This window comes from Lates calcarifer, linkage group LG16_LG22 (assembly GCF_001640805.2).
Source record: "Lates calcarifer isolate ASB-BC8 linkage group LG16_LG22, TLL_Latcal_v3, whole genome shotgun sequence".
Lineage (NCBI taxonomy): Eukaryota > Metazoa > Chordata > Actinopteri > Centropomidae > Lates > Lates calcarifer.
Genome location: NC_066848.1, coordinates 13,087,180 through 13,107,408, shown reverse-complemented (window position 1 = coordinate 13,107,408; position 20,229 = coordinate 13,087,180). Strand labels below are relative to the sequence as shown.

General features: G+C 40.2%; 1 protein-coding gene across 1 annotated transcript in view; it reads right to left on the bottom strand.

Annotated features, from left to right (window-relative positions):
* Positions 1–20,229, bottom strand: part of phactr2 (phosphatase and actin regulator 2) — a 40,066-nt gene that overhangs the window by 5,172 nt on the left and 14,665 nt on the right. Inside the window, 12 exon segments of the mRNA XM_018696947.2 lie at positions 563–639; positions 1,746–1,883; positions 2,278–2,339; positions 3,814–3,869; positions 4,255–4,411; positions 5,656–5,834; positions 6,136–6,211; positions 6,214–6,660; positions 8,137–8,382; positions 9,434–9,574; positions 10,463–10,537; positions 11,450–11,635. Of these exon segments, the coding sequence (XP_018552463.1) occupies positions 563–639; positions 1,746–1,883; positions 2,278–2,339; positions 3,814–3,869; positions 4,255–4,411; positions 5,656–5,834; positions 6,136–6,211; positions 6,214–6,660; positions 8,137–8,382; positions 9,434–9,574; positions 10,463–10,537; positions 11,450–11,635 (1,840 nt within the window).

Genomic DNA, 20,229 nt, shown 5'->3' with positions numbered 1-20,229 from the left:
AAATACAAAATATGTAGGAGATTTGCACAAACCAAATGAAATTTATCCACAGGAATGAGATGCTCTACATGTATACATGGGATAATTCAAAATTTCTAATTCAGCAAAAACAAGTAGAAATGATGCTAGACAGAGTCTAACAAATGCAAACAGTGATTGATAAATTTCTACTAAAGGTAAATGCAAACTTTCTAATCTTATATTGTGTATCTGTTTTAAAAACATATTGTGATAAGAAGGTGTATTAGTTTTTACTGGTGGAGTTACTCTCTCTGCACTCTGTTTAATATAAAACCATGTCACACAGATCTAATAATACATGAGAGAGTGAACCTGAACTTTATTGGTAATCAGTGCCTGAGGCTAACGAACTGGTGTCGACCCAGGTGTACATCATGACTTTAATGTGCTTAGTGGACATGGCTGCGTAGGACCAGAATAATACAGATATTGATCAATGTGAGCCAATAAACAGCAGGTTTTACACTGATAAATTACTAATGAAGTGTAAGTTATCGTCAGAGGCGGGCTAAATGGAAGGGGACATCGACCGCTTGAGTACCTGGTGAACTGTTTGCTTTCTTCATGAACCTCCATCTCTCGGCTCTTAAACTCATTCAGCTCCTTACGGATAGCAGCCTGAGGGGCAGAGCGCACACACACACACACACACCACACACCACACACACACAGACACAAACACACAAACACACACACACACACAGACACAAACACACAAACACACACACACACACACACACACACACACACACACACACACACCATATCATCAAATTATTGCATTCAGAGACTTAGGACCAATAAGGGACCCTGCATTTGAATGGTTTCAGAAATCCCTCTCCTCATAAAGCATTTGTTAGCACTTGTACTGATTATGCAGGTGATGGAAATTAAGGTGTGTGAGGGTTCAGTGTTTAGGATTTAGGGTGGACATTGGTACTAGGGTCTGATTTCTGTGTGCTATGTAGTTCTAAACATCACCAGCAGAGGGCAGGCTTAATACTGCTCTTCAGCACAACCTATGAGCCTTTACCCCTCAGTGGGGGGGGTTATAAAGACATTGTAGACATCTGCAAGTACACCTGTTGCATACATGCAGTTAAATTCTTTTTGTATCAACATGTGTATCATCTTTCTTCAAATGAGCACAAATTTTATGTACAAAAATCAAGTACAACATAGTCAAAAGTATTCTGTGTGTACTTTTGGTCTGGAGCTGTTTTTCGTGGTTTAGTTTGTGCTAAATCACTGAGTTCCACCAAAGAGAAATGTTAATAGTTCAGCGGGCAATAATATATCAGACAATGATATTCTTCTCACTTTGTGGTTGAGGGATGGCCTTTTCCTGTTACAAAACAAAGTCCCTGTGCACAAAGCAAGGTGAAGAAATATTATGTTTTGAAATCAACTAGCCTGCACAAAGCCCTGACTTCAGCTCCATCAAACGCTTTTGGAACGCTGACTCTGAGTCAGGCCTTATCTCCGAACATCAGTGCCCAACGTCACTGATGCTCTCGTGAATGAATGGGAGCAAATCCCTGCAGCAGTGGAAAGCCTCCATGGAAGAGTAGAGGCTGTTATAGCATCCGATTCTTTTCTATATTTTTGCATTTAAGTTATCAACAATCACATATAGAATTAACGTCCACATGTCCATATGCTTTGTTGAAAAAGCATAATCAAAATCAGACAAAAATACTTTTACAATGTATTAACTGTAGTACCTTGTCAGCAGGAGTCAGCCGTGTCCAGGGTTTGTCTGCCCGCCGGTCATAATCCTTGGCGTCCGTCACCTCCACATACTCATTGAAACGCAGGATCCTGCGTGCAACAAGCTCTGCCACTGTAGGCCTAACACTCAACTACACACACAAAGAAAAAGATGGAGAGAAATAAGACCACAAACATCATATTTCAAGAATTTCCTCCTGATGATTTTCTATATCTAAGTTTTAATCAGAGCTAACATATTATATATGCCTATGTTTTTTGTTTCATTTTATTGCTGTGCTTCGTATTGAGTAATTGAAACATTTCCTGGAGAGAGAAAACACCCAACTTCTCAGTGAATAGTTTTCTCCTTCAGCTCCATCTGTGTCCACTAGATGGCACATTTCACCACACGTAGCATCTTTTCTCCCTCCTAACATGACTCATAAGGTGGAGCAAAACATATTAGCTGCTAAATATAGATTCACTCTGTCTTTTCTGTCCTCTCTTAAGTGTGTATGTGTGTGTGGTAGCTGTTTACAGTACCTTTCTGGAGAGTCTCCTTTTAATCTCTTGCTTGGCTTCTTGCTCCTCTGCTTCATTCTTTTCTGCATGCTAGAAAACCAGCAGAGTCATTTCACACATCCTGTATCTGCAACAAGCTTCTGTTTCTATTTATAACTGGAAGATGTGATTTGCTATATTAGTGTGTGTCCATGGGTATGTAGTGGTGTGACTGCCTAAATGTAAACAAAGCCAAAAGGGGAAATTACGATCCTTGATTTTTTTTCTAGGGAGTGAATGAATCATGTGAGTTGAATCTACAATGACAGTACTATTGCTGTATATACATGGATGTACAGCATGTGTGTGTGTGTAAATAACTAGTGAGTGACTTGGCCAGGGACACTAGTAAACTCCTTGACCTCTAGTGATCTCATCAGACTCTGAAATACAAGCTGTCTGGGATTAACATCACAGATAGAAACCAGTCACCCAAGTTTTCTTTTCCACAACCAGAGCAACCTTTTTCTTTCCTTTATGTGCTTCTTCTTGAACGAAATAATCTTCATGCTATACACATCGGAGACTGGATTTATTTTACCCGTACTATGACCAGACTGAGGTTGAGCGATACATGTATCAACATCATGTATTTATAGTGCACTGAAGTTGCAGCTTGTCGCAAAATCTGGGTGAAAGGAACAGTACACACCTCCCAAGATGCCCTGCAAAATCCTTGCTCCAATTTTAACAAGTGTTCTTTAAGTCAGTAGATCACTATTAGTACATCAGTAAACTGAGAAGGTTAATTCTAGAACTGTAATATATTTAGTGTTTAGTCACAGCCTCAAGGAACAGAAAGTATCCTCTCACGCATAAACTGTAGCCACAAACAGTTGAACTTAGTCAGACAAAATGTTCACATGACTTTAAGTTCTTTTGTAGTCACACTATATTGTTGCAATTGAGTTATGTTATAGCTGAACTTAAGCCATACGTATGGGCTGCTTTCTATTACTCCCCACTTAGCATTAAGCAAGAGATATTTCAGAATTATTCTGTCTTAAGCAGTGAAAAAGCTGTTTGAAGTAGTTCAGTTAGGCCAACAGCAAAATTACTTCTTGAAATAATAATAATATCTAATGCTTAAAAGCCTCTAAAAGTCTGAAATGCAAAGTAGGCAGAAAAAGTAAGCAAACAAACCCACCAGCGAAATAATTTAAGTCCTGCTTGGTAGCATCAAAAGCTTATTTAACTTATTATTTGAAAGAGTATATTTAATATTTATCAGAAGTAGAGTGCAGTCTGTGTGTCCTGTAAACAAAGCAGCCTAACTAACTGACCTTCTATCACAGTGATGTGCTGTGACTGAAGCCATATCTGAAGGTCTGAGTGTGGCACCAACAGAATATAACTGGACAGATGGAACACAACACCCATGTCCACAAGCCCATACTGATTCTTCATATTATAGTTTGAAAATGATGTTATACTATTTCAGCTTCTGAACAGAAATAGTAATACAAGAGTGGTGTATCAAATCTCCCTTCAGTTTAATAGTGTATTTCAGAAACTTACGCTTGAGGATGTTTCTCTGCTCCAGCTCCTCTGTGGTAGGTCTTTGGCTCAGGCGCCTGAAAAGAGAAAACTGTGTTCTCATACTTTTCTACAAGGAACAGATAGGACATGATTTAAACATTACACTGACTTCTACAGAAACACAACATGAATTTTCACAGTACCATTTATGATTTTTAAAAAAAATTATTTTACACCCTTTCTTGTTGTGAATTCGAAGGCTGTTTGCCACTAACCTCTCTGCCTCATCTGTTACATAAGGTCAAACGAAACGTCAGCACAGATTTTTACTGTGCATCATTTGTACTAGTACATCGCCCACAACTACACCAAAAAATAATTAACATTCTCTGTTATTACCCCACAGTGCCGCCAAATCTATGATGAAAATTCACACCTAGCTACATTTTCACAGCATGCTGAGTGTGTGTGTGTGTGTACCTGACTAGTTTGCAGCCTATCTGCTGGCGTAGCTCGTGTCTCTCTGTCTCAGAGCTCCGTGGCAGAATGTTTTTCTCCTCCAGCTCTTTCTTGCTGGGTCGGTTCCCGAGTTTGATGTTCAGGGTGTCTCTTCGGCGGATCTTGCTGGCCAGAGAGCCTGGAACAGAGACACAACAGGGAGAACTTGTCTCAGGCCTCTTAGGGTTTTGAAACAATTTGTAGATCAGTTGTAGATAATAATCATCTAAAAATCTACAAAACGAACAACAAATTGGATTAAGCTTTCAAAGCAACAGTAACTGACAAGTAGAAGGCTGTTGGTGACCTGTAGGTAAAAAGTGATAGACATCTAGCATAACTTACTAATTCAGCATCATTTTGATGACTGAATCTCAACATGCAAAAGCATTTGAAAAGTGACACCCTTCATACTACACTAATACAGAATCACAAATGTGCCATCACAGAAAATTGTTGTTTGTTTATGTTTACTGACAATCCATATAATTTAAAGAGAACATGGCTGCTGGGACATTCTAGATCTCCCAAATGGCTGCTGGGAGATTCTAGAACTCCCAAATGGCTGCTGGGAAATTCCAGGGCTCCCAAACAACTGCTGGGACATTCTAGATCTCCCAAACAGCAGGTGGAAGATTCTAGAACTGCCAAATGGCTATGGAGACATTCTAAATCTCCCACACAGCAGCTGGGAGATTCTAGAACTCCAAATGGCTGCTGGAGATTCCAGAGCTCCAAAGCTATGAACATTCTATACCAAACAGCAGCTGGGAGATTCTAGAACTCCCAAATGGCTGCTGGGAGATTCCAGAGCTCCCAGACGACTGCTGGGAGATTCTAGAAATCTCAAATGATTGTTGTGAGATTCCAGAACTCCCATACGGCTGTTGGGAAATTCTAGAACTCCAAAATGGCTGTTAAGACATTCTAGAGCTCTCAAACAGCTGCTGGGGGAGTCTAGAATTCCCAAATGATTTCTGGGAGATTCTAGAACTCTTAAACAGTTGTTGGGTGATTCCAGAACCAGTCTGCCACACATCAACTATAATGACACCCTCATGGTTACTTGTTTTTCCTGTTCCAAAGCTCAACTTCACTCAATTTTGAGTGATAACCACACTGGTCTGCCTGAGTTATACCACACACTGTAGTTGCACATGACTACTTGTTGGAATGTAGAACCTGTGCGAGGGTACATGAGGAAACTAATGAACTTCTTAATGAAACAACCTGTTTATTATTACATCCTGCACATCATTAAATCACAGCTCCTCAAGATATTTAGTCATGAGGAGCTTCCATAAAACACTTTCATGAGTTCTGTAGGTGGCATACTGACATTTCTCCCTTACTATGTCAAGTGTTACAGAACTAATGCCATACTATTTGTGTACTCGTCTTCCTCCTCCTCTTCTTCCTCCTCATCCCGGTACAGGATTGGGCCGTCAGAGTCTGAGTCACTGGTTTGGCTGTCTCTTGGCCTATCAGGGATCACCGTCACTTCGGCCTGATCTGTTTTCACAGTTAGGCCCTGTGGCTTTTCAGCTTGGCCTGCTGCTGGCCTGCAGAAAACAAGAAAGTATGAGAACGGGCATTTATCGAAGTAGAATAAATCCTAGGATTTATACAGCTATGTCTTCTAATGTTAATATTTTACTTTATTGGACACACATAAATGAAATTACAGATTTACAGTGAATCAACTCATTGCTTAATTCATGTCAGTACTTATCATGTGACTCCAATAAGATTACTGTGTAGATATGCAATGTACAGTGTACATGCAAAGTGTAAGACTGACATGCAGAGAGGGTGAACACAAGGAATATTTTACCAACTTGCATGTTCTAACTTGATTTTTACCTTGGGCTGTTCTCTGCAGCAGAAACTGTTTCCCCTTTCTTCTTTTCTTCCTCTCCTCCCTCCTCTTCCATTTTCCCCTTTTCTCCCCCTGTGAGCTACTGTTTGTCTCTCCCTCCGTGAAGGAAGTGTCCTGCGTAGCAGCGTTGATGTGGGGAGACTGGATTGTGGCTTCAGGAGCTGCACCTTTGTGAGTCTCCTCACCCACAGTAGAGGCATTGGGGGCAGATTGAGAAGCAGCCTGAGCTCCCTCTGTCTCATTGCCTGAGGCTTTAGATGAGGCAGGCTTGGTGTCTGAGGAAAGGGTCGAGGGTTTTAACTCCCCAGGATGGCTAGCAGTCTCTGCAGAGGCCTTTTGAGGTACAGAGGAAGAGATGGGAGTGTCTGATTTCCGGTTGGTCTTTGCATCTGTCCCATTGGTCTGCAGTGCAGCAGCTGCGTCTTTAGATGCACGAGAGCGAGGGGTGGAAGTGGAGGCGGGGTTAGTTTTTGATGTGCCTCCTGTCTTCTTTGGATGTGAGGATTTGGCTGAGTAGAGGCAGGAGCAAGAGAGAGTAAGAAGCGAAAGATAGAAAATTTTACTTTTTCTTCCCACCTGCTGCTCAAGTTTCCACCCACAGTCTGAGGACATGCAGGCTACATAAACAAAAAACTCCCACTTGTCTGTAGGTGTTAATGTGGTTCAGTCTATAGAAATGTATTGTCTTATAGTAGTATTTACTTCAAAGTCCAAATTAAACCACATTTAGGTATCTCTTTTTACAGTCAGAAATATTGTCAACATGCTGATTATATTTAGAAAATAACATCTTTGGGGAAATGTTCCTTTTTGTCTCAGCTGACTAGAGTGGTGTGCTGGTATCTGTGTTTCAGGCTAAATTAATAAGGGCTGATAATATAGCCCACAGCATAACTCAAAGAATCCGAGCTAACATATTTTGTTTCTTCTGAAGAAGTCTTTAAATGGTTAATTTACAATAATCCAAAAGACTGTCTGTTTTTCTGTCCAGCCAACAGTCTAATACACCAAAAATATTCACAGTGACAATTTATATCACTGACTAATTGATTAATAGCTTCAGCCTCTATCGACAGTATATGTGCATTCCACAATTTATCTGGTTTGAAGCAGTAAAAAACTGCTCTATTAGAACATGCTGGCAGCTATAGTATTTTAGTGTTAGAAGAACCATTTCTAATCACATCTTTAAAACTGAGGCAAATATAGAATACCTAAGGTAATACTGACTGAAGTAGTCCTTTAAGTGTGTGTGAAGTGTCTTTGTGTTCTGTTAAAAGCAGCCAGAGGGAAGGGATGAACTTAAAGCATTATTCGAACACTAATGAAACAACTTTTGTACCACTTTCCCAAGAACAACAGACAAATATACAGAGGGTTTCAGAAAAAACAGCATGAACATCACATGCAGAATTCTGGGCTCTGGTGTGCTTACTTTCACCATGCTGTAGGTTAAACACGTGTACACACACACAGTGGGTGATCATGCCCCAGGATCATGCCACCAGTAAAAAGCACATGGGGGTTGTCAGAGGTTAATTTTATATTTTAAGGCCATGCTACACTGACCTCATTCATGCTCCTGTGTGCTCTCTCTCTCTCTCTTTCTCTCACTCACACACACACACATACATACTGAGGTATTGACAGAGCTGCACATTTAATCTTCACTTCTGCTTTCTCAGAAAACAGACAGAGAGAGATCATAGCTGCAACACTTCTGCAATTACTCACTTGACTTGAAATCCCTTCTAATGAGGAAAGGACACTATCAAGAGGAAGAAACGGGGAAATGCTATTTTGTAGGTACTTGACAGAACAATACTTTGAACACATGACAGATTGGATATGAAGCCATGGTTTACAGGACTCTTCTTTCCCTTCAAACACTGACACAAGCATATTTTCCATGCAAGAGGGGGCAGGCATGCAGGCAAGAACATCCGACAGGCAAACAGGCTTCACTCCCAACTAGCTGAACTTACCAGTCCCGCGACTAGTGTTGTTAGTGCTCCGTGGGTTAGCTTTAGCCTGAGTGGATGCACCTGCCTTGCCTGTGGTTTTAGTTGTCTTTTTAGTCCCCAAGGTACCCTCTCTGTGCCTGGTTGTGGCCGCAGTGCCACCCGCAGATTTGGAAGAGGCAGGCAGAGTGACACCTTGCTGTTTTTTAGCTTGAGTGTCTCGAGGTCGGACCTGGTTTGCCCGGGCAATGGGTTTAGTATCAGACCTCTCTGAGCAGAGTAGAGGGGGCAGGAAGAAGAAGTTTGGTATTTAGAGGTTAAAATGGAAATTGGAAGTAAGGTAAAAGATGCACATCTGAACAAACAGATGTACAAATGGACATGCAGACAAGCAAATGGAGACAAGGAGGATACTGAAAGGAAAAGAGTGATTTGGATAGAGTGATTGATGATGAGAAAAGATATTTAATCTGTAGTCTTGTACAGATTTTCCATAAGATTAACAGATAAAATGAAACCATTAACCTTCCAAACCTCCAGTACAGTATGATGGTATGTGTGCCCTGTTCCTGTATTTGTTACTGTTTATTGCCTGTTCCTTTCTGATTATTGACAAATGAACAAACAAATGGCCCAGAGTTCAATGCTAACAGGGTTGAGATGAAAACAGCACAACACTTAAGCAGCATCAGAAGGAAGAACAGTGGCCTGTCTCCTGAGGGAGATGGAGGCATTAGGGGATGGAGATACCGCTCTGTTCAGACTGTGAGCGCCTGCTGCAGGCTGTTATAATGGGACTATCTATTTGAACACATTAGACCCGGTCAGAGATCCCACAGAGGATTCAGTGTCAGGGAGAAAACTGCTGCTGATACAAATGCATTCCACAACCGAGGGGAAGAGACTTCAAAGCAACCAACATCTATAAAAAAGCAACATTTAGTTGTAGCATATAAAATCTGAGTTGCTAAAGGGCTGTAGAAGTCCCACATTCCTGAGTAACATGACATGTTTGGAAGAGTGAAGCCATATTGATCAATCCAACATTTAGTAGCTGCTCAGCTTTCTAGGACATTATATCTGTTACATGTTCATTAGCATGCATGGAAAATTATTATATCAGGAGCCACAATGTCTCTCTTCTGTGAATGAGAAAACCTTTTTTTTTTTTACTAAAATATATGTACAATCTGGAAGCACAACATTATGAAAAACACTGTCGTCTATGTCTATGAATATGCACTGGAATACATTTATTTAGATTACTGAGCACAGTATAACAAAAGCTCATGTTAGACACAGTAACGGATCCAGAAGTTACCTGTTTTGTCCTCAGTGCTGACAGGGCCAGTGGCCTGTTCCTCCAACGGGGTCTCTGGAGACTCGATGTCAACTTTGACCTCCTCTGATGTCACACTTGATGTGGCATGGCCGTTGAGATTTTCACTGCTGATTGGTTCATCTAGAGGAGGGGGGAAAAAACTGTTATGGTAAATGAAATTCTTCGCTTTCCAGTAATGCTCAGTTGCTTGACAACCAGTGAAAGCAGAGCTCCAATTTGTATTTTGAGTTCTGCGTACTGGCAGTACTACAGGCAAATGTAACTGCATTTCACTTTACATGGTACTGTATATGACAAAGTTGAGGGGCACAAGTTACAAAAAATATGGTTACAATCTCCCCTTCTGTCCCTGAGTTATGGCGTTGAAGTAGTGGCCAGAAAAGTGTTTTTGCAGAACATTATAATGTCACAGTGAAACTGACCTTTGACCTTTTAGATATAAAGCATCACTAGCTCATCATATTATCCTATTAGACATTTGTGTGAAATTCAGTCATAACTGGCATATGAATTCTTGAGTTGTGTTGAGGGCACATCTGATCTTTGACAACCAAATTCCAATCAGTCCACCTTTGAGTCCAAATGGATATTTGTGCCACAAGTAATCAAATTTCCTCCAGGTGCTCCTTATTATTCATGTTCACAAGAATGTGATGAATGTGAGAATCTTTTCTAAAATCAAATCTAATCAGTTCATCCTTGGCTCTTAGTGACTGTTTGTGCCAGATGTGAGGAAATTCCCTCGCGCTCACAAGAATAGGATGGACAAACCGTCACGTAATGCCTCCAGCCACAGCTGTCACGGACACATAAAAATGTATATACCTAACTAAAATGAGCTGAGTCATAATTACAGCTCTATTACCAGCCAATCAGGGTCATGTTGAATGCTGGACAGCAGCATAATTCTGCTGCAACATTTTCCTGTTAGAGATTTTGTGTTTGACAAACAATAAGTGGAGATTAATAAATGAATGAGGAAACACACAAATGAGTGATCAGACAAACCTTGGTCAGGGATGAGAACTCCTTTCCTGATGAGCTCCTCCCTCGTTTGTCTGGTGGAGATTTTTCTCTCTAGAACTGAAAAATTAACAAGATCAAGATATGATTCAACAGGAGGATTCTATGTGGCCCTCCTTTATTTAGATGCAGCAGTTAGTTTACTCAGAAATCTACAAAAGCATTGCACAACAGCTACACTATGTTCCTGTTATTACGAAAAACATCACTGCGTTGCACACAACAGAACTACATTTCAAGTCACAGGAACTAAGTGAAATTTGCCATCATGTGACAACCTCATATCATGATTTTGAGGAGTCACTGTTCACAATGAGGTCAACTAATGAGCATTAGCTGAAAAAATTAGTCTATAATCAATCAGATAAAAATAATTTAGGTCATGGACTAATCTTTTTTTCAAACATTTTCTGACTTCAACCTCTCATATAACTATTTTATACCTTTAAAACAGCAAGGGATTATTGGGAATCAAAATCAAGAAGATGCCTAGAGCTCACACCTGTGCAGACTACATTAAACAGACTCCAAATTGGGACTGAAACTCTGCTTCACACCTGGACAGTGGCTTAGAAGGGACATGGAGGTATGAAACTTAAATACAGATACATAATGGAGAGTGGTTCTGATACATCTGGCAGTTCTAAAGAAAAAAAGAGGCCGTACTTTTTATATTTACTTCTGCTCCTTTTTTATTTCCTAGCCAGCAAATCAGGAATGAATCAGTGAGAGCAAACCATTCACTCCTTTCCTTTTAAAGCTCTTCAGGGAGCAACGCTACTCCAGTTCACACTTAATGTTCAGGACAAATCCAAAAAGGTAAGCCATGATGTTGTACAGACAATTGAGGAGAGCGAATCAGAAGCCACTTATCAACTTGTTCATACAATGTTATTAAAATACAACCCACACGCACACACACACACACACACACACACACACACACACACACACACACACATGACGTTCTACCTTTGGAAAGATCCTGGAACTTGTCACTGGTCTTCTTCTTCCTCCACTTCCACGGTTTGAACAGTTTTCCTAGTGATGACAGCTTGCCTCGCTGCTGCCGTGACGCAGGGGCATTCTGGGTACTGGTGGCGCTGTCCACCACCACGTCACAGCTGGCCAACGATGATGATTTCTCCAACCCATCAACTAGAAGACGCACATGCAGAAATGCAAAAATTTAACAGCAGGGTGAGCAACAGCTAAAAAGGAGAATTATTCATAAACCACAGTGTTGACATACATCTGTCCCACTCTACAACTCAGCTTTCAGGGTCAAAGTGGGAATATTTCTAATTCTGTCTCTGCACAGTATTTGCAGTGTATGTGCTTCTGTGTGTGTGTGTGTGTGTGTGTGTGTGTGTATGTGTGTGTGTGTGGGATTTGGCGAGATCCCTGGCCCTCCATAACTCCTCCTCTTCCTGTTGAAAGATTAGAGGTGCTGTAAACCTTCTGGAAAAGTGCAGTGTGTGGATGGTGTGTGTGTGTGTGTGTGTGTGTGTGTGTGTGTGTGTGTGTGTGTGTACCGGAATCTTACAGAGGAAAGAGAGGTGGTGTGTGATTCCTCAGATTCAAGCTGAGGAAGGATTTTGTTTTTTCAGCTACATAACACTATTGAATCACTCCAGCCTCCTGAGTGTATGGAGCCCGGCGGAGATCAAATGTGTCTCTCATTTCTGTCTGAATCATCCAATTTGTGACACATATCCAGCAGCGCTCCCCAAGATCTATTACACACTTAACAGACGCTCCTATTTTTGTGTACACACCCAAAAATAACGCACTCAAAATAAAAAGGTTACTTCTTCAACCCTTTTGATTACAGTCATAGCCATAGCCACAAGTCTGTACCAATTCAGTCAATGTCAACAGCTGTGGCAGTGATACGAGGATCCTAAAATATTTTGCACAGATAAAATCAGGAGACTTAGAGCTTTCAAACAATGTATAATTTGTTCGAGGTTCTGTGGAAACTGAGTCCAGTACAGACCGAAACCAACCTACAGTAGCGCTACAAAGCCCAAAGCGTTTCATGGATGGAACAGTGTATATTAAAAAGTTAAGTTATAACATTCAGAGTCTTTCGAATAATAACTAAAACGCTGTATGCTGGATATGGTGTTGGTAATTGACTATATCTGTGCATCTAGCACCACTCTGTCTGAGAGGGAGATGATTCGAGGGATTTCATTCACAGCTACCTTTTATGGACGTTTGGCTGACATAAATGCAAGCACACATGCAGACTATCACACATTCATTGTGGCTGCTTTTGGGTAAAGATGCGACAGTCAAATATCAACAAAACTCCATATAGTCCAACTGGTGATCTCAGCTCATGCCTGTCTCAGTAACTACTGACAGAAACATAAAGTTTGGTTGAAAATGGTTGAAAAGGCACCAGTGCCGTGTTTTCTCATTTCTATTTAAGAAGCTTACACAGCAACACAGTCAGCAAAAACCACCCAGATTTCACAAAGACCAAAGCTGGAATTACATGAAGGAATTACTAATGGGGTAAGGATTTTTTTTTCTGTGTGAAAGCTAAATAAAAAGAATGCAGTCGAATTACAGGAGGTGAAAAACAAAATTTCAAACTCATCTGTAACATTTTCTCATTGGGTGTATCTCGACCAAATCCATATTCTAACCTTCAGCTCAATTGAAAACAGTCAATAACCTGTTGATTGGTTGGCTCTCACCAGCACAGACTGCTGATGCCAATATTAGACAGCCATCTGGTGCTCAATATGCCTCACTGATGGAAATGAGCTGAAAGGGAGTGTGAACTGCCTCTGACTGCTGCTTACTGGTGATGATGGATCAATGTAAGAGCTTACTGCATCATATCACATATAAAGATGAGGTTTACAGGCCCTGAAAACTCTCTTGTATCTTGTCAAGCAGCTTCTTACTATAACTGATAATAATGTTTCTGTCAAAGTTAGAGGAGTTTTGGCAGGGCTGAGTTTGTAAAAGGTGATGTCACATATCTGTGCACCAATCATGTGAATAATAATCTGATGATTGTTGCATATGTAATCATAAATTATTAATGTTATAGAGAAATACTTGATGATTTAAAGCCACGGTTTTGGGGGCCTTAAAGCATTTGGTGATCTTCAGAAATTGGAAGTAGGATTTTATGTCAAGAAACAGATGTCTCATTAGCCCAAAGTATAAAGTGGGGGTCAAATTATAAAAGCAACACATTCTAAGGTTGCAATTACTACAGCATTTAAGTTTTGTTGAAGAATGCACTGTAAAACACAGCATGACATAAAAAACCTATGCAGTTTTGATAGCTCCCAATCAGATTTTGCTCACCTTATGACCTTGACTGCATGTGTATGCACAACATGGCAATTAAGAGCACAAAACCCAAGAGTGAAGACAGGAAAGAGTACAGAGCAGAGCCCAGTACATGCTGTCCCCATACACCGGTTTAGTTCTCCTTCTTGCAAACACACTAACAATTGCACGCGCACACGCGTGCGCGCACACACACACACACACACACACACACACACACACACACATTTCCTGTTCCTGTGTTGATATCAAATCACAACAATAGGTGCATTTCAGCAGCTGCTTTGTGCTGCTAATGATGAGAAAATCAGTAACAGCGATTATCATCACCATTAGTCCAACTATTAAACCTGTAGTGGGAACCAAATAAGGACAATGGTCCAACTTATTACTTGCAGAGTGCAAGTGAAAAAAGAAAGATGAGAAAGAGAAAGAGTGGAGAGGTGCAAAAGAAAGATTATCGTTTACTTTAGAGAACACAGTTCCCTAAACACAGTTCTCTTTCTTAAAGTACCTCCAGTGACTTAGTACTTTATGAAAAAGGGAAGATTTCAGACTTGTGTGTCATGTAGCAATACAGGAAATGGACATTTTAGTAAGCTTGCATTCCTATGTCACACACATGCAGTTCACAATACATTCACAATGAGTGTGTTAAGTCACAAAGCTCTCACTCAGGAGCAGTTTTACTCTAAATCAACTTTTGTGCATTAGTAAACTTCATGCACAGTCACATAATTACACTGTTAATTGATTCCAGTCCCAATCTACAGTGTTGATTCTGAAAGATTTTTTTAGGCTATGATATACATAAACCAAGTAGTATACTTAATTTTATAATTTGTTTTATTTCTTTTTTCTTTTTCTACCTGACAGAGTACACTACCCTACTTATGGCTACATTTATAGGAGAAGTAGTGCATTCTGCCTGTGAATCTGCACCATAATAGCCTTAAATAGCTGATTCTTAATGAGAGCAGGCCTACATCAATTCACTTAATGGTGGGGTGAGGGTGAGCAACAAGGCAACCTGATGTTCACCTACCTCCCACCCATCTGACATATAATACTGTCTGCAGCAAAGGAAGTGACAGCATGAACCACTAGTAAACAAATAGCTATAGAATACATATAGCTTAACCTCAAAGACAAACTTGTAAACTATGATGAAAATGAAACTACATACACTGGAAACTGTTATTCGTCATCAGCTGGGGCTACAGGAAAAGGATGAAATAAGGGCAATTTAGGACATCAGTTTAATAATCTGCTGATTAGAACAATAAGTTTTATGTTTAAGCAAATCTGGGGAACTGCAAACGTTTGCAGTTTTACAGCAATCCTGCATTTCAGGCAAGACAGATCCAACCAAGAAAAGAAACGGATGGAAAATAATATTGACTACAGCTTTTTTATCACAACAGCGTGGCTCAAATCCACCTCAGCTTAACTTGCGGATGCTGTTACACATTACAACTGCTGACTCGACTCCACAATCCCAAACTGGAATTCATGTTGAGGCGTTTTATTTTGCAACAGATGACTCGCGATGTCATGCTAGAGGGGTGAGTCGGCATTTGGATACATAGCAGCTGTGGAAGTGGGTGGGATAATCAGAAACACAAGTGGAAACACAACAGACATCTGAATGGATTAATCTCACACAGGAATCAAAAAGTTTTCAGTGGTATGGTACGGCATACTGTATACTGGCACAACATTAAAGGGTTAAAGTGGCAATGTATTGTGACAAAGCCTGTATGTTTTGGGTTTTTTTTTTCAGACGTTACAGCAGAAACATGTGTTGAGGAGGAGGGGAAAAGGAGAGGTTTCCTTCCTTCACTGCAAGTCAAGTCACCGGGGAGGGAAGAACCAGACATCACCAACAGAGGAAGAGGGATGGAGGGGGAGAGAGAGGCAAAGAGAGACAAAGGAGAGGAGAAGAGAAAGAAGGGGAGAGGTGGAAACTGAGTGGGGAAAAAGAAAATATGGGAAAGAGGAGGGCAGAAGGGGGGTAAGAAGAAGAAAACAAGGCAACAAGAAGTTTTGGACAAGAGCAGAGGGAGGGGCAACACCGGGAATTAGCTCCAGTTTTAACACTTGGGTCATTTCTTCCAAATCTTTCTCCAATGTAGGACAGAGAAGCACAGTACTAACTCATGATACTCACAGGACCTAGAAGCTTGGATTAAGTCGAGAGTAACAGACCAAAAACAGATCAAACAGGAAACTGCAGCTTTACAGTGTTTTAATGTATCAAAGCTCACAGGATATCAGTTTTATGTTATGATCTTACAGTAAGACCCTGATGGGTTCACTTCCCCTTCTGCTCTTACTAATGTAGATTCAGCATTTAAAGCACATCACAACATCATTATGTAACCTATAATGCAGCCATGTAGAGGATATACATCATTATTATAGCCTCAGGTTCCAATGCACGTTGGCTTAAGTGCGTAACAAAACAGTTTGGGTTTTACTTTAAATGCTGACAGTGTCATAAAAAGTCCAGTTTTGATTTCATCCCGGCGTCCTCCGTCCCTTCCTGTATCTCGCTGCCTTAAAGCTTTTCCATAAAAACACACAAACAATGTAAAATGTTGAACAGTTATGGCTCACAGACTCGCAAGGACTATATAACGTAAACACAACTTTAAGCATGGAGTATGCATGTTGTTCCAACACTGAAAACACTGATCCCCTGAAGGTGAAGTATATGGATTGCAGTTTATGTCACTGTGAAAAATATCATAATCTCCAAGAAGCCATAGTGGTGTCCTCACATTTCACCAAAACCATCTCAAATCCATCAATGTTTAATTTCATACTAACACAAAGCAGCCATACAGGAAATGTGTTTAAAATACAATAAGTCTAAAATTAACAAAGTTAAGATTTAAATCTGGTGATATTAGGGAAAAATATACAACACTAAGAGTCTGAGTATGAATTCAAAGAGTACTGATGTCTAATATCCAGTCCTATGCATGGCATGGGAGGTCACTGAATGGTTCGATGAGTATGAAAATGGTGTGAATCATATGCTATGGCCTCCACAGTCACCAGATGTCCGGCTACCTCAGCATATTTGGGTCAGTTTGGATCAAAAGTGTTAGCTGCACTTCACCACCATCATCAAAACACCAAATGAGGGAATATCTTTTGGAGAAATTAATTATTCAATAGGGTTTCAGTGACTAATTCAGTGAAGATGCTACTAGATACTGTGTTTTTTTCCCCTTTATTTTGTCCCTCATGTCTGGACTAAAATGGCTATTCCTTTAAAGTGATGCTTCATAGTCATGTGATGCCTGAATTGCTGGTTTTCTATGACATCAGGGAGGTAAATCCCTGTCAGTTACATTCACTTTGTTCTGCGGGTGTGAAACTGCCCTTGATTCAGCAGTGTAAACCTGCATGACCTTTAGTCAGAGGAACTGGGATTAAGAGTTCATTAAAAAGGATATGGTCGCTTTTTATGTTGGATGAGTTTATTTTTTGAGCCTATGTACAAAACACAGAAAGAATACACAGATAGAGATACAACTGTGACAACTAGATCTGAAACTATTAGTCCATTAATTGATTTGTGGACTGTTTTGATCATTTCTTAATCATTCTCAATCATTTGTCAAGCAAACAAAATTTGTGTGTGTGGTAATTTGTGAAGATTTACTGCTTTTCTTTCTCCCATGTGATAATGAATCAAATATCCTTCTGTTTTGGACCTTTGAACGCCTCACAGCTTTATGACTCTGCTAACCAAGTTATACTGTTGAATAACAGCCTGAGAAGTGTTTTGATGTCACCGTGAGACTGGCCTTTGACCTTTTGGATATAAAATGTCATGACTTCATAATTTTAACATATTAGACATTTGTGTGTATTTTTAAGCATATGAATTCTTGTGTTATGATCAAAAACCTGTTTTGTGAGGACACAGTGACTTTGACCTTTGGCCACTGAATTCTAATCAGTTCATCCTTGAGTCCAAGCAGATGTTTGTGCCAAATTTGAATTGAGTCCCTCAAGGCGTTCCTCAGATATCACATTCATGAGAATGGGACCGATGGACGGACAACCCAACAACATTATTCCTCTGACCACGGCTGTCACCAGCAGAGAGACATAAAAGTACTCAGCAGAATAATTGATAATGAATATATCTGTCAGATGAATGCCTAGATCAATTGATTGATCAACTGACAGAACTGCAGCTATTTTTATAATCAATTCATCCTTAAAGTCATTTTTCAATCAAAAATAACAAAAATCCTCTGATCCCTGCCTTTAAAAATTGTGAGCATCTGCTGCTTTTCTTTGTTTTACATCATTGTAAACTGATCATACTTTGGTTTGAAAAATAAACAAACTGAAAACTGCATCTTGGACTCTCAGAAACTTTGATGAGTATTGACACAATTTTCTGACATTTACTTGAGCAAATATTCACTCAATTAACCACAAAAAAGCCCAGCAGATTAATCCACAATGAAAATTACCATTGGTTGCAAACTACTTTTTACTTGGACAAAATCAAACCTCTACTAGCCTGTGAGTGATGACATTTCCTGTGAAGCCTTGACAAAGATGAGTGGGCCCACTTGTTGACTTGGGACATGATGTTGTCTTGGTTAATAGGTTCCTGACTGTGAATTGAAAGTAAATCCACTTAGATTGCACTGAGCCATACGGGCTTCAGATAGTCCTCTGGTCAATCTCTGGTCTCCTCTGGGTAAACAAACTGGTTAAAAACTCAGCTGCTCTCCCTCAGTTCGTCTGGATCCATGTCAAACTGGCTGCTAAGTACATAAACTCACATCAAACAGTGAACTTCATTACCCAGCGGCGACAATGCAGCTTTGTAAACAACTCAGTAGTTATAAAACACGTCCTCTCACACTTGTAACTGCTTTCACACCGGCTATTTCTCCAGTTTGTTTCACACAGGCAGCGATAAATTTAGCAACGGAGTGCTGTAGTGATGCAATAGCGTTAGATTTAATTTACCATAATGTGTAGTTCGCTAACTGCCCATTAGCAGGAAACATTACGCACTTTGTTTACGTTCAACTGTGTAGAAGTTTCGATAAAGTAACCGAGAGAAATGTTAAAGAAAGAAAGCAAAAATGAGTAGACTTCCTGAATAAAGATAGCGGAATGTGTGTGAGAGAGTCAAGAGGGAGGGAGATGGCAGTTTGCACGTATACACACACATGTAGAAAATGCACACACACTCACTCACTCACACACACACACTCACCGCTCGCGGTCTGGGACACGGCAGACACAGCGGTCTGACCCATATTCAGCTTCCACGGAGCACCGGACCGGACCGGGCTCACTGCCCCCCCCTAAAAAGACCCCACGATCACGGCCTTCTATCTCCGCATAAATCCCGTCCGCGGCCACCGAGTGTGTTTCATTTCAAAAAAAAAAAAAAAAAAAAAAAAAGTTTCAGTCTGTGATGGCTGAGTCGCTGGAAACTTGGTTCACTGACTGACTGGGTCGCTACTACGTCGTAACTTCCCCTCCCACCTCCTCCTCCTCCTCCTCCACCACCTCCTGTGAGCAGCTGAAGAATGCCTCTCATTCCTCATTGCAGATTAGAGGCGCTGCTGGGGTCAAAGGGTGAAGGGGTTCGACACCTTCAACCACCAGTTTACACTGGCCCAGACAAGAACACAATGGGCAGCATGGCCTGTCAGAGCGGGAGTTTAAAACAGTGAGAACCTACTGTGAGCAAAAAAAAAAAAAACCACTCCTGATGAATGATGTAGGGTTTCATTGACAAATTAACAGCAGTGGAAAGTAACTATACTTTTGATGTACTTGTACTTAACAAGAGTATATCCAGTAACTAAGTACATTTACTCAAGTACTATACTTAAGTAGGTCTATAAGTCTAGAAAGTAGGCCAACTTGTACTTAACTTGAGTATTTCAATTTTAGGGTACTTAATACTTTTAATCCACTACACTTCAGAAGCACTTTATTTCACTACATCTGCAATATTTAATAACTTTAGTTACTTTACTCATTGAGATTAATCATACAAAATATAATGAACTAATGAATTATGATTTTCTTTGGTTGAAATTAAATAAAATATAGCATTTTTTATGCTAACACTTATGTACTTATACTTCAGTAAGATGTTAAATGCAGAACTTAAACTAACATTGTTTTTACATTGTGGCACTGCTACTTTTGCTTAAGTAAAAGATCTGGTTACTTTTGTTTTATTCCATTACGTTTCAGATGAAAGTATAAGGAAGTAGATACTTTAGAAATTAATATTTGACATTAAAAACATTACAAGCTTATAATACACAACACATGTCAAGATTTAACCAGTGGTTCCCAAGCATTTGGGTTGTGATCCCTTACAAAAAAGCAGCGCCTGGTTGGGGCCCTTTGCCACATTTCAG